The sequence below is a fragment of the Silene latifolia genome, chromosome 4 (genome assembly GCF_048544455.1).
Source record: "Silene latifolia isolate original U9 population chromosome 4, ASM4854445v1, whole genome shotgun sequence".
Lineage (NCBI taxonomy): Eukaryota > Viridiplantae > Streptophyta > Magnoliopsida > Caryophyllales > Caryophyllaceae > Silene > Silene latifolia.
The window spans coordinates 15,372,348-15,388,269 of NC_133529.1; the positions used below are offsets into that span (position 1 = coordinate 15,372,348).

The 15,922-nt window shown below is 33.9% G+C and overlaps 2 protein-coding genes across 2 annotated transcripts; both read left to right on the forward strand.

Annotated features, from left to right (window-relative positions):
- Positions 1-4,179: 4,179 nt before the first annotated feature.
- On the forward strand, positions 4,180-6,734 carry LOC141653093 (uncharacterized). The gene is made up of 4 exons (XM_074460734.1): positions 4,180-4,427; positions 5,685-5,760; positions 5,873-5,999; positions 6,385-6,734. The coding sequence occupies exons 1-4, from the start codon at positions 4,314-4,316 to the stop codon at positions 6,581-6,583; spliced, it is 516 nt and encodes a 171-aa protein (XP_074316835.1). The 5' UTR covers positions 4,180-4,313; the 3' UTR covers positions 6,584-6,734.
- A 1,859-nt stretch (positions 6,735-8,593) lies between these two features.
- Positions 8,594-10,567, forward strand: LOC141653095 (protein NBR1 homolog). The gene is made up of 3 exons (XM_074460737.1): positions 8,594-8,653; positions 9,280-10,106; positions 10,210-10,567. Exons 1-3 carry the CDS (start codon positions 8,633-8,635, stop codon positions 10,334-10,336), a joined length of 975 nt encoding a protein of 324 aa, XP_074316838.1. The 5' UTR covers positions 8,594-8,632; the 3' UTR covers positions 10,337-10,567.
- Positions 10,568-15,922: the final 5,355 nt, after the last annotated feature.

Here is a 15,922-nt window from a genome sequence, read left to right on the forward strand (position 1 = left end):
TTAACACTCAGACCGTAGATGATTAATTACGATGTTAATATTGTTTGACAGTTTCCCAAAAATAAATCTAATTTGAACGTTTTAATCAAGAAAGTATCAGGAGACCGTTGTTGCAACTTGCAAGCTTCTCTAAATTTTACATCAATTTATAAGTATAATTCTATATGACAAAATTATAAGAGTTAAAATCGAATTCTATTATGCTTTTTATTAAATAAAATAATTTAATATTTATACATTTTTGCCATAAAATTGCAGAAGTACACATAGTATATCAATATATATACGTACATTATTAGTAATTCGCATTATTATACAACAGAAAAAAAACACTCTCCTTCAAATTGTAGTCCTCCTCTCCTAGTCTACCACTTTTTCTCCTTTGGAAATCTTCATCATTTTGCTTGCCCTTGCAATACCGTTGCCAATTTGCCATGTCTGCACATCTTCTTCAGGTGTACAAACCCAATGACCTTTATACCACAGCAGTGACATGGATTTCAACACCTTTTTTTATTCTTATTATGTCGACATCTTTTTATTCCCACTTTTATTGAGAATGTGATCTTTTGAATTTCCCACTTCTACCCCTTGATAATTTCTTCATCCACGTCCAAGGCCACAACTACTAGCGTAACACAAATATTACCTTCATTATCATGTTGAATTTGGCCAAACTTGATTTTGTGGCCCTAAATATCTCCGGCAATAATTATTCTAATAATTGGCGTTTGAGGCTGGAATACATCTAGATGCTAATAGTCTTGATGATACTATTTGCTATTAAAGTGGGAGATACTACATCGGCCAAAATAAAGCTAAAGTTGTGATTTTTCTCCGTCATCATCTCCATGAAGAGCTGAAACTGAAGTATGAATGTTTAACTATAAAAGATCATTTCAGCTTATGGACTAGACTAATCTAAAAGAAAGGTATGACTATCTTAAAAACCTAAAGCCAAATATGCATGAATACACATAAGATTATAGGATTTCAAATCTATACGTGATCATAATTCAGCTATATATTCAGAATTACTTCACAGTTCACTTTATGTGAAGAAAAAGATTCTGACTAAGATATACTCCCTCCCAGTCACTATAATGTTCCCTCTTTCCCAAAACGGATTATTCAAGTAATGTTCCCCTTTCTATTTTTAGAAACTTTTACTCTTATTTTATTCATTTCTCTCTCCTATCACCAAACCCCACACAACTCTTTTACTCCTATTTTATTACTTTCCTTTATGTTTTGGCCCCACAATTCTTTATTTAACTACTAATAATTCATACCTCTCTCCTACCACCAACCCAACACAACTCTTTTACTAATATTTTAATACTTTTCCTTAAGTATCGTGCCCATATCAAAGGGGAACATTATAACGACTGGGAGGGAGTATTGAAAAAAACCATATCAAACCTTTTATGGATTGCACATGTCGCAGCAATATCGAGGTTTTAAGAAATATTCTGAATTGATATCATGTTTATTGGTGGCTGAACAAAACAATGAAATATTGTTGAAAAATCACCAATCTCGTCCAGCTAACAATGAAATCTTGTTGAAAAATCACAATTCATTCAGCAAGTGAAAGGTGACATGTTCTCTCCATTCCCTGAAATTATCGAATGCGGCAAAAAATGATAATAATGACCCAAATCACAATTCATTCACCTGTTGCAACGATTTCTGAGAATGAATCGGTACCAATTGGATGAGATGGTTAGTTTTTCAATAAGATTTCATTATTTTGTTCAGCCATCAGTAAACATGAAATAAATTCAAAATATTTCTTAAAACTCTCTCACAATATTGTTGAGACATGAGGAACTACGAACCATAAAAGGTTTGATATGAATTATTCAACATATCTCAGCAACCACTTTTTCTTCACATTGGTTAAGTGTGAAGAAATTCTGAACATGGTTGAATTATAATAACTAATAAATTTAAAATCTTCTAATCTTAATTGTATCGATTCATATTGAACTCTGGAAAAAATAACTGTTTTTAGATACTCATACCTTTATTCTAGTTGAGTCCACAAGATCAAATATGATCCTTTAGAGTTAAATATTCATGTTTCAACCCTTCATGGATATGAAGACGGAGGAAAATCATAACTTAGGCCTTAATTTGGCATACCTCCACTTTAATATTACCAGGAAGACCTTTAACATCAAGGTGTATTTTAGCATCCCATATCAATTAGGAATAATTATTATCAGGGATATTTTGAACCTTAAGATAAGTTTGGTTAAATTTGACATGGTTAAACTATCATCAAGAAAATAAAATAAGTTAAAATAAACAATTAAACTAATAAAATTAGATAAATTAAAAGTACTATGGTGAAATAAAAAGAATACACATACACACAAAGTTACGATGAAGTTATCATAAACAAAACAATACTCCGTATGTACATCATATATAATACATGTTACACGCAGATCTCAAGTTTAAGAAAACTTTACAATAAAAATTGATAAGACGCAAAAGATTAACAATAAACATGCAATCAATGTGAAGATAGAGAAATACTAGAACTAGCATACATGGATAATCTAGAACGGAATACAATTACGAAAGAGATAGAGAACAGAGGTCGTACCAATTCGAAGAGCCAGAAAAAAATTAGGGTTAAAGACTCGTGGTAATTGTGTGCTATGAATAAGAGAGAAAATATATGAGAAAGAATTAGAGAATAACTAGATTTATTTTAGAGGGACACATCATATTTAGGTAATAGAATATCTCTTAAATACAATAATAATATATGGACACCTATATAATATAATATCTATATATTTTTATTAATTACGATAAAAGTAAGTTTATACCGCATATATGATGAGAATATCTTATAAATCTTTCCTTATTAAGGGGCTGTTTGGTTCAAAGTGTGAGAATGGAATGGATTGGGATGAGAAAACTAGATTGATCCTCTAGGGTAGGACCAACCTATCTCATCCTTTCGAATGAGGGAGGTAAGTTGAAGCCACCGGCTATCAAACCACCTCGAAAGAGTTGGACATGAATGTCCAACAGAAGCCATGAAGTCAGCAACCTTATGTCCAACAGAAGCCATGAAGTCAACAACCTTGTTGGCTTCACGAAAGCAATGTTTAATTATCACTTCATCGAAAAAATGAAGATCTAATTTCACATCCTTGATAATACTAGAAATTTCCCACGGAATTTGCCAAGTACCTCGAATCGAGTTAATAACACATAAGTTATCACCCTCCACAATTAACTTTGAGATTCCTAAATATTTAGCTGCTAAAATACCTTCTTTTAAAGCAAGTGCTTCCGCAACAAGGATACTATTGGATCCGCACATTTTTACTCCCAACAAAACGACTGAACCCCATACCTTTTAACACTTGTTTGGTTCAGTTTTGTAATGGATTGTAATTCAATCAACAGACGGAATGTAACTGGTCATAGACAATGAACTCTACTATTCAATCCTGCGAAAATAATTCAATCATGTGCATATTTCAATATTACTTATACAACAACACAATTTTTTAACGCAATTGTCATACGAGTCGTCATACAACCCGTAAATATTGTTTAAAACAATAGACACATGTATTATTGCAACGAATCATGTATACCTATGAACAATCACAAGCAAATTTTTTATAAAAGCAAAAAAAAAAAATATTATGAAAGTAGAAGATGAAGACTTACGTAGAGTAGAACAATAGCAATTTGGGTTTTTCTTTCTTTCTTAATTTTAGGTTTTGTATCCAGGGGGGATTGGATTTAGAAACTTGGGGGAGGAGTAGAGTATGGGATTCCAAGGGATTGGAGTGGATTGAGAAACCCTTGGGTTTCTAAATCCATTCCAAAAATGGTCAACCAAATACTTGAATCAGTGCAATCCATTCCCATCCATTCCATACCTTCCAACCAAACACCCCCTAAGTTTTTTTTTTTTTTTGGTAGTTTGAGCTTATTAGTGTATATGCTTTCGGGATACACGTTAGAAAAATAAAACTACAAACAAGATTGCTGTTCGTAGCTTCTATTGAACATTCATCTCCAACTCTATTGGACTCACTTCGAATTTCTAGAGCTCATTTGGGCAATGGGTCAAGAACAAAACCCAGCCCAATAATTGGCCCATTTAACTGAAATGAACAAAATCTCTCCTCCACCTTTTAACCCCGCAAAAAAACACAAAAAAACCGCTCACAACTTCCAAAAATCAGCGTCCTCCCTATCAACTATCTCCGCCGCCGTCGCTACCGTTGCCGCTATTTCTGTCGCTGTTGGTTAATTGTTTATCGAAGAAAATGGGAGGAGGTAGGAAGAATTTGAAGAGAGGAGTTGAAGATGTTAATGTCATTCTTCAAAATGGTCAATCCATTATGCAAGTTATTTCCCTGCGTGGTTCTAATCTTATTGAGGTCCGTTTCCGTCATTTGTTTACCTTTGCTTTAAATCCCACTTACAATTAACTAACTGAAGTACTCGCCCTATCTCGATTATTTGTTTACCTTTTTAATTAAAAAATTGAAAAAATTAAATAAATGATTGAGGTGGAGGGAGCAATACTATAAGGTTTCGATTGGGCAATACTTTTCACAAGAATGTTGTAGTACTTGAGGTTGTTTGTGCGCTTCATATGTAGCAGCTTGATTTTATTTGCTGGTTCTTTTGGATTAGGGTTTAGGGTTTAGGATTACGGTTTCAGTTCCGATTATAGCTGTATTTGGGAATTGCTGTTAATTTGTAGATTGGTGAAATGTTGAGTGTTCTGCTGTAGTTATGTTTTCATTGCCTATGATTGTGTGTGACGGTGATTGATAGCCTGTACGAATCTCAGCCCATTTTCGGTCCGTGGATTGTGAATGCAGGATGAATATGATCGAGTATTAGCTTGTATGATAAGTATCTTATACCGAGGCTCTAGTCTATTGTTCTGTACGGAATAGTATCTGAAAATAGGAAATTTTGATGTCCTATAGTTTTCTGGCCTTGTTTTGAGACTCTTGCTGTAGCATAATCGCGGTAGGGAGCTCCTATTATGTACTTTAATGATAGGTAACCGTCTAGGCCCAAGGACGAGAGAGTTTGCCATGTTACTAATAAGCTTTGAAATTGTATCGAAGCTGTGTTGGCAGTCTTTGCTGAGAGGTTTAATACAATTTGGTCACCGATCATCATCATCTACTGCTTAAAACCTTTTCTACACAACATTATCCTTCTACTTACGTAGTTACATGTTCCAAGACTCATTGGACTCTTCTACGAAGCAAGGAACATTATATATGAAACTGTTTTTTTCACAGATGACCCATCAGTTGAGAGTTAAAAATTTTCTCATTCGTAGTCTAATACGGAGTATTATACTTCTTTCACATGAAAGATGAAACAGAACATTGACTTGTTCGACCTTGATGTAGCAGGCAAGGAGTCATTATTTGCTTACAATTGATTTGTTATTGTTATGATTGTAAGGAAACCCCTACAACTTAAGCATTGGAGCAGTAGACATGAGGGTAATGCGTAGGAAAAGGGAGGTCACTACCCTAACTTACAGACAGAATTAAAAATTTAAGTGGCACGAAACAAACTTGCAATCTTTTATGTTAGCTTCTGTATGTTACAGGCCAGTTGTCGTGTTTTTTTTGGTTTTTTCATTTTCATTATACGTTTCTCAGGTTATGGATGGTAAAGGTGAGAAGTCGTTGGCATTGTTTCCAGCTAAATTTCAGAAGAGCATGTGGATGAAGAAAGGTTTGGTTATATACAAGACATCCAGCTATCATTCGAAGTGATATTCTTCTTTCTCTTCTTAGTTTTTGTATAATTATAACTAATGAAGTGTATTTTTTGTTTCATTGGACAGGGAGTTTTGTTGTAGTTGACGTAAGTGGCAGGGAGGAGGCTCTTGAAGCTGGTAGTAAGGTGGCATGTATTGTTTTGCAGGTTCTATTTCATGAGCAAGTTCGCCGGCTTGAAAAAAGTTCTGAATGGTATGCACTCAGCCCATCACCTGTTTATACTTTCTTTTGCTGTCTTAACAGACTTAACACTCGTAAACCAAAGTAGCTTAGTTTCATGTAGCTAATTAGCATGTGTGAAAACTCGAGTCTTTTTTTTTTTTATTCTTTTTTTTTTAATTTTATGTTAGCCACCCCCTTTCCCATCAAAATATTATGACGAAGGAAGATACATCAATCAGATGGAGCTATTACAACATTATAGCTTATGAAAGCAAAGAAGCTGAACAAAACATTTAACTGTCGGATAAAACTATACCAAAATTACTCGATCCAAAGTCGACCTGAATGACTTGTTTGCTAGATTTAGTCATGACATTGTTTTCTCTTATTTGGTTCCTTCTGCCACTGTAAACAGGCCACAAGCTTTCAAGTTAGAAGCCATAGATAGTACATCCAGAACACTGTCAGCACTTGACACGAAACAAGCAGAAGAAAGTGACGGCAGTGATGATGACGATGGACTCCCCCCACTTGAAGCCAACTTGAACCGGGTCAGGCCTTTTGAATTAAATGCAGGTTCACCATCCAATTCTGACTCAGAAAATGACTCTTAAACCCATGCTATTCTCCATGTGTACTTGTATTTTCTGTTTCTCGACATTTTTTGGGTGTATATAGTAATAGCAGTTCTGATATGGACAGTTTTGAACCTTGGTCATGACACTCCTGAGTAACCACTTGATTTTACATCTGCTTCTTGCGTGTTTCTTTGCTTCAAGTTACAGTCGACATATTGAGTAGTTTAGCAGTTTTTAATGAACCTATTTTATCGTGTGCGTCCCCCTAGTAGCGCAATTAGGATCTTTTCCATTTCTTCAAATGCTAATACTGCCTGCGGAATGTCGTTTGCTAGAAATTACTCTAAACCAGGTGCTCATGTTGCTGACTATTTGATTCGTTCCCTTGGCTCATAAAATTGCAAAGGGTATCCCTGTACCATGTCTTCTTGTCGGATTGGTTTGATGGACTGCTTGTTGAAATTAGTGGACTGTAACTAAGCCCCTCCTTCACAAAGCTAAGCACAGGTTGACCAAATCATGGCCCAGGCGAGTTTTTGTAAAAAAAATATAATACCAACTTTTAAAAAAAAAAATAACTATGATTCGAAATATAGGTAAGATGGATGTTTCGGCCTTAGGTAGAATTTAAACCCAGCTTCGTTCCTACAATAATTTACGACGAATCTTGACTCCTGATCCCTCCAGCTAAATGTAGAGGTTGATGACATGCTAGAATTTTATACAATCCAAATCAAAATACACTTTTAAAGATGTTGATATTTAAAACGCTACGTTTATCGCTCATTTTGAACATGGGAACCTTCCGAGCCTTGTCATTGTCACCGGTATGAACAGTGCCACGTAGATGCCCTTCACCCTTACAAGTTTTCCCTACAATTAGGAAACACTGCTAGAATTCGGTTGCTAAGATGTGAAGCAAGAATATGATTTAGGCATCGGAGGAGTTTTTCTCAGAACCCCTCGATACTAGGGGGTCGTTTGGTTACCCATTCTAAAACACATGAATTACAATTCATGGGATTTGCAAAATGGGAGAGTTGTTTGTTTGCCCCAAATCACATGAATTGAAGTTCCATAGGAACTTCAATTCTTCCATGATGTGGGAAGTTGCTTACCTAGGCCCCCTAGGTAAGTGTGAATTCCTGTGGAATTAACTTCCCACATTCCAACCAAACATCTTTCTTCCATTTCATGTGATTTACGAAATCATGGGAACTCTTATTTCCTTGGAACTTCAATTCTCTTAGCGAACCAAACGACCCCTAGGTTTGCTTGATATTTCAAGTGATAGTAAGGAGTTCAGAAGTCCATTAAGGACCTCACTTTCGTATTAAAACGGACCTAATTTTTTTATTTTTCTTTTAAATCTAAAACGGACAATGTAATATTACTCAAAACTACACGTACCCAACATAGCGGGCCGTGTTAGGTTCGTGTTCGTGTTACGAATCCCTTAACAAAAATCCGACCCAATTAAATCTCGTGTTTGTGTTTGTGTTTGTGTTGACCTATCTACATAAATGGGTGATTAAGCCTTAACCCTAACCAGTTATTTTCGTGTCACGTAAATATTTGGAAAGTCGAAGTAGATTTATGTAATTGAAGATCAGGAACAAATATAATTAATTTAATAAACAGGTCATTCGTGTCGGGTTCGTGTTTACAGAGCTCAACCCAAACCCAACCCAATTAAATCTCTTGTCATATTCGCGTCAACTGACTTACATAAATGAATCATTAAACTTCAACCCAACCCCATTAATTTCATGTCGATTTCGTATTGTATTTTCGTATCGTGTTATTATTTACCAGCTCTACTCAAAACACAACTTAAGTGAAACCTATTTTATTTGAAATACGTCAAGTTTAATCACTAAATTAAGAAATTTCCATAATTCTTTTTTGTTTTTTCGAAGGGCAGAAATTTTCCATATTCGATGATATAATTATTAAGAAATTTTCCATATTCCGATTCCTAACACTACTCTGCAACTCTCTCTCTATATATACTGTACTATAAATATTACTCCGTAGTAATTAAATTACAATACTATTTAGATTTCACTCGCTCTTCCTTCATCCATGGCTTCTCTCGTCATCAAGGTTAGTTCTTCCAAACTCAATTTTCCGAATTCCTAGTTTGTTTGTTTTAAAATTTTTAATTAACTGTGTAACTAATCAAACATGTGATGTACTTTTTTCATCAATGTTAAAAGTTTATATCTTTGTTTCGTCGTAATCTTAATTTAATTTTTTTAGTTTACGTGATTGTTACTTGAAGTTTAATCTTATTGTTAGTGATCATTGATATTTGATCAATTGTTTGAATTTTACTATTTCCGTTGCCTTCTCGTAATTTGATGATGAAATTTGCGTGCTTAAACTCGTTAATTCCTAGATTTTTGTATCTTTGAGGCGTTGCAATTACTCCCTCCGTTCTAGTCAATTATTGAATTTCTCGTAAATTATATTATGTTCAAATTTGTCTGGTAGATTTGTGAGCTTAGATGTGTTGTACTTCGTATAATTTACTATTATCGTTGCATTCTCGTACTTACATGGAAATTAGTGTTTAAACTCATTAATTTGTTCCAGTATTCTACTTTTTCGCGACAAGAAGTTTAAACAAAGGACGAAGAATTGCATTGTTACCATGTGCCCGCTTAAGACTGAAGTTTGCTCTTGGTATATTATTGTATATGTTGTCTAATATTTTGTTATTATGGCAGGTTAAGTATGAAGAGACGCTTAGGCGTTTCAATGTTGCTATTAATGGAGACGGGCGTTTAGACCTTAGCATGAACAGTCTGTGGCTGAAGATATGTTCTCTTTTCAAGTTACCATCAGACTCTGGATTTCGTCTTACATACAAAGATGAAGACGATGACTTGATTACTCTAGTAGACGATGATGATCTACATGATGTAGTAAGGCAAGGTCTCAATCCTGTTAGGATTACTGTTCACCACCTTATCTCAGACCAGAAACCGCCATCTTCTTCTGCTCATCCTAGTGGAACTTCCCAAAATCTTGATAGCGTCAAAATCGTGAACTCTGTCAATAATTGGCCATTCCTTAATGATATGGTTAAAGAACCTAAATTAGAAGCGGGAGTACTGTCACACGAGAATGCAACTGTCTCTAATTCCACCGTTGTCAATGAAAAGATTGATGGCATCGAAAAGAGAAGTGAAGTGGTAGGGGTGTCTGTTAAGCCTCCATTGTGCCCTTCTATCCCCGTTGATAAGAGCAAGCGTTCGAGCTATAAGTCTCCTTCAAGCAAGTGGTCTAAGAGCAAGCGTTTGAGCTATAAGTCTAAATATGCTCCTGGAAATAAGAATAAGGATATTTTGGCTCTGAAAAGAGAGTATTTTGCTGAGCTTTTGAAATCAGATGAGGAATTAACTAGCAATGCAGCTAAGAAAGCTGCGGGATTTCAATCGCCCAATAGAAACTCGGACAAGACTGATAATATAACCACCATAGTTCACACAGGTATCAGTTGTGATATTTGTCGGCTTCAACCTATTTCTGGACCAAGGTTCAAGTCGAAAATGTAAGATTAATGCTTATATTCGCTTTTCAGGACTTGACTATAACATAATATTAATTTTTACCGCAGTTTTTGATTGATTTTAGCTGTTTTTTTTTTGTTGCAGGAAGTATGATTATGACTTGTGCCAAGGCTGTTTCTTACGCGTAGGAAATGAAATGGAATACTGTCGAATTGATGTCCCCTTGACATACCAGCACCTTGACAGGGCTCATGATGTAATGCTCAATTGATTTTCGTCTTTCTTGTAGAAGACATGATTATGACTTGTGCAGCAGCTGTTTTTTGTGGACGGGAAATGATGATAGAGATTTTGTAAGGATCACTAGGATTGATTCCCCCTTGGCGCGGAGGGAGTATAAGTTAACAGTTATACATTTCTATCATAAAATTACAGCAGTACGCGTTGTATATGTACGTATATTATTAGTATTTCACATTATTATACAAAGAAAATAAAACTATATTTCCTTCAAGTTCTCGTTCTGCTTCATCATCTTGCTTGCCTTTTCAGTACTACAATTGCCATGTCTTCTTCGCTATCTTCGCGTGCCTACATTTATTGGCGTAAGCCATTTCTTCCTTGCTTGTCTTAGTTTCAAAATTTGTTTCAAACCCGACCTTTAAAGAGCAGCTCTCCAAATTGATTTTTGATTTGAATTTTTGGCTTTATCATATACTGAGTACTCACAATGTACTACTGTACTACACTTGAAGATAAAACCATAAATTTTACAAGCTGGAGAAGTATTTAAGATGGCATTGAGATTGACAGAAAAAAGGGCCGATATTAAAAGATTGATTATTATCACAATCGGCATAATTCATTTCAAAAAATTTAAGCTCAGCAGCAAAATTTACATCTATATTCTTCTCTTTGTAATCTCTGATGGACTGCTTATAGAGTTCTACTTATATACCAAAAAGATGACAGAGATTAGCGTGAACCATCTTTTTTATTCCACTTTTGGAAAGGATATGACCTTTTGAATTTCCCACCTCTACCTCTTCGTTAACTTCCTCGTCCACGTTCAGTGTCATAACTACTGGCAATCTGGCATGACTCAAATATTGCTTTCAATTATCATTTTTTTTACCATGTCGAATCTGGCCAAACTTGATTTTGTTGCCCTGAATATCTCTAGTAATAATTATTCACAACTAGTTTGGATGCCTGAATATCTCTAGTAATAATTATTCACAACTAGTTTGGATGCCCGTGCGTTGCAACGGGGTAATTAACTTAGTAAACAATTAACTTAGTAAACAAAAATTGGTTATAAGGTCTTAATATTTACATCTTATGTCTTATCATTTATATAGATAGATCAAAAGTCAAAACATCTTATTTAAGAGACGCAAAAGATGTTAGGTTGATAACTAAGTTCCAAGAATGCCTCATATTTATAATCATAAGACCACTACATCTTGTGTTAATCTTTTAATGTGGGACAATTCTATTATTTTTATATAATCCTACATTATTTTTCAATGTGGGACATATAACATACTAAGAAATACACAATTTTATATATATACAAATTATATGAAATTTATACGCTAATGATATCATTTTTATGTTATTTTCATAATTTTCTTAACGATATTTTTTTGCCAAATGAAATGTAAAATCAATACTATATATTAAATCCAGGAACCAAGGGACTTCAATGTAATTAAAGAAAGTTATACAAATTAATTATACTATATAGTTTTAAATTAATAGCACCGTGTGATGGACCCGATTAAGGGATCTCAATGTAAATATTACATAGTTTGGGTTAAAATTAAATTATATAGAAGCTTGGTAATTTTTCTAAACATGGTCAATTTCCTTAAAATAAAATAATTGATTAAGATTGTCAATTTCCTTAAAATAAAATAATTAATTAAGATGGTCAATTTCAAGTAAACTAAAAGAAAAAAGATGTCTGGTAATTTTCCTAAATATTTATAGAAGACTAGAAGATGGTCAATTTCCTTAAAATAAAATAATTAATTAGTATAAACATGCACACTTATGGTATTAATTATTATCATCATAAAATTATATATTACATTTAAAATCTATGCAATTTTATTAAACTTTATAGTTTATTAGATATATAGAGATGTTAATTATTTAACATACAAAAATATAATAAGTAGGTTATAAATAATTCAAGTTAGAATCCATAATATATAATATTGCATAATTCTTTCGATTTGATTTAATGCATATATGTAATATATTTATATAAATATATAATCCTCTTAAAATTGCATGCCTAAGTAGTATAAGCAATTTCGTCAGTAAAGAAAAGAATTGTAGTAACATTGGATATAGTTATATGATAGTAATCACTCATTTGAACAGTAAAAGTAACAATATTATCAACGAGATTAGTAAGAGTGGTAGAAACAACAACGGGAGTAGTGAAATAATCAATATTAATACGGCAATAGTGAAAGTAACAATAATTACGGCGGGAGTAGTGAAATTATCAATATTAATGCGGCAGTAGTGACAGTAACAATAATTACGGCGGGAGTAGTGAAAGTAACAATGATTACGAGCAAGTAGTGAAATGTTATTACTATTGTTTCATTAATAAAAGTAAAATATTAATAGCGGAAGTAGTGAATTTCTCTCAAAATTTATTTTATCGTAATTTTAGGATATGTTATAAAAATATATTAATGATAAATTTATTAGTTATGCAACTAAGTAATTTTATTTAATGAAAAAAAAATTAATGGTAAGTAGAGGTAGCCCGGGCGAAGCCGGGCACCAATACTAGTTTTTTATATAAAAATTAGAAACATCACTTGAATATAATATAGAAAATATATATTATAATAATAAAAGATTCTCTACTTTATTTTTTACATAAAAAAATATCATTTATGATACTTTCCTATATTAATTTTTAAGATCACCCCACCTTATGATAATTTTCTGATGTGGGACAATTCAAATATTTATATGTAGTATATTTACCACATCTCTGTTATTTTTCAATGTGGGACAAATAATACACGAAAAAGTACACCATCGTTTTTGCACCTATTTCGATATCCAACCCGATTTAATAATAAGAAAATACTATACTATTTATTTATATTCGTACGTTCTTTTCCATTTTTTTCACAATTAAAATATGTACAAATGATATGATTTAAATTACATTTTTTTTCCTAACACGATTTTTAAGATGTAATTGAGGAAGCAATAAAATGTATAAACAAATGCAAAATATTTTCTTTTTGTTATAGATTAATGAGAGAGAGAATGTATTTCTTATTGAATGTATTTTGAACAAATGGCATAGCCTCTATATTTATAGGGCTTGGATACAATGGCATCTTACTTATAAGAGGTAAGGAAATATTTTCCCTACTATATTTCTTATTCTTACTACATTTATAACACTCCCCCTGATGACCAGTGTATCGAAGCACCCATTCAAAGAGTAAACGGCTAGGACTTTGAAGTATTGTTGGATATATTTTATGCTGCCTCATTAAAACCTTGACAAGGAAAACCCAGTGGGACAAAACCTTGACGAAGGAAAAAGAGTACAGCTTGGTATATCCAATAATGACGTCCTCCTTACGGATAACAATGAAAACCGTGGTTTATAGGTCCTTTAATCGACGCATTCCAATCTTAAAGACCAATTTCTTGAATGTTGAAGTAGGTAAAGCTTTGGTGAAGAGATCTGCCAGGTTATCGCTTGAGCGCACTTGTTGAATGTCAATTTTACCCTGTTTCTGCAGATCATGTGTGAAGAAGAATTTTGGACTGATGTGCTTTGTTCGATCTCCCTTAATAAAGCCTTCTTTAAGTTGTGCAATGCAGGCAGCATTGTCTTCGTATAATACTGTTGATGAGTCTTTAAATGAATGAAGTCCACATGAATCCTGAATATGTTGTATCATAGATCTTAGCCAAAGACATTCGCGGCTTGCTTCATGTATTGCCAGTAATTCAGAATGATTTGTAGATGTAGCAGCGATTGTTTGCTTCACTGACCGCCAAGATATAGCTGTATCTCCATAAGTGAACAAATACCCAGTTTGTGATCTTGCCTTGTGTGGGTCAGATAGATAACCTGCATCTCCATATCCAACTAGTTTTGATTTAGAACTATAAGGATAGAATAAGCCTAAATCAATAGTGCCACTGAGATATCGGAAAAGGTGCTTGACCCCATTCCAATGTCTTTTAGTTGGAGCAGAGCTATATCTTGCTAATAGATTAACTGAAAATGCAATGTCAGGTCTTGTACAATTAGCAAGATACATGAGGGCACCAATTGCACTTAGATATGGTACTTCTGGACCAAGGATTTCTTCACCATTTTCTTTAGGGCGAAAAGGATCCCTATTTATATCGAGTGATCTCACGACCATTGGTGAACTTAATGGATGTGCTTTGTCCATGTAAAAACGTTTTAGGATCTTTTGTGTATATGCAGATTGGTGTACAAATATTCCATTTAGAGTATGTTCTATTTGTAATCCAAGACAAAATTTTGTCTCACCAAGATCTTTCATTTCAAATTCCCTTTTTAAATAAAAAAAGTTAGTTTCAAAGTGAGGTTTTCAAGGGTTCCAATAAGGTTTAGATCATCAACATATACCGCAATTATAGCAAACCCCGAGTTGGATTTCTTAATGAAGACACATGGACAAATAGCATTATTGGTGTATCCTTCTTTTAGCAAGTATTCGCTAAGACGTTTATACCACATTCTTCCAGATTGCTTTAGTCCATATAGAGCTCTTTGGAGTTTGATTGAGTACATATTTCGTCCATTGGACTTATTTGCTTCAGGTACATGAAATCCTTCAGGAATTTTCATATAGATGTCACTATCAAGTGATCCATACAGATAGGCTGTGACTACATCCATAAGACACATATTGAGCCTTTCTGAAGCTGCCAAACTAATTAGAAAACGAAATGTAATTGCATCCATTACTGGGGAATAAGTTTCTTCGTAATCAATCCCTGGTCGTTGTGAAAAACCTTGAGCGACTAATCGAGCTTTATATCTCATGATTTCATTTTTTTCGTTGCGTTTTCGTACAAATACCCACTTGTATCCGACGGGTTTTATACTTTTAGGAGTTTCGACAATTGGACCAAAGACTTTTCTCTTTGTTAATGAGTTAAACTCTGCTTGAATTGCTTCCTCCCACTTTGGCCAATCAATTCTATTTTGGCATTCTTCAACGGATTGTGGTTCAGGGTCATCAATATGCTCTATGGTATCTAGAGCAATTGTAAAAGCAAACTCATTGTCAGGAATAATTTTATTCCTATCCCAGTTTTGTTTCGTACCAGCATAATTTATAGATATTTCATTGCTTTGGGGTACATTTTCCTCTTGAGGTGTAATTTGTTTATTCGCAATTGATTGTTCAATCAAATTTTCAGGCATACCGTCTTTTTCTGAAATGACGACTCCTGTTTTCTTTTTCCGCGGAACTGAATCTTTTGCACCAAGAGGTCGGCCACGCTTTAAACGTGGCTTGGAGTTATTTATATTATCATTATCTCCTTCTGGGATACGTACTTTTGCCGGAGCATTTGCAGCATGTATATGCGATTTTGTCACCAACTAAAAGATCGGTAAATGCATCAGGCATTTTATTTGCAATATTCTGCAACTGTATGATCTTTTGGACTTCAAGCTCACATTGCTTTGTACGAGGATCAAAATGGGCTAATGTTGGTGTGTTCCATGAAATTTCACGGTGTTCCTCAAACTTTAGTTTTTCTCCCCCTAACGACGGGAAATTTGACTCATCGAATTTGCAATCAGCAAACC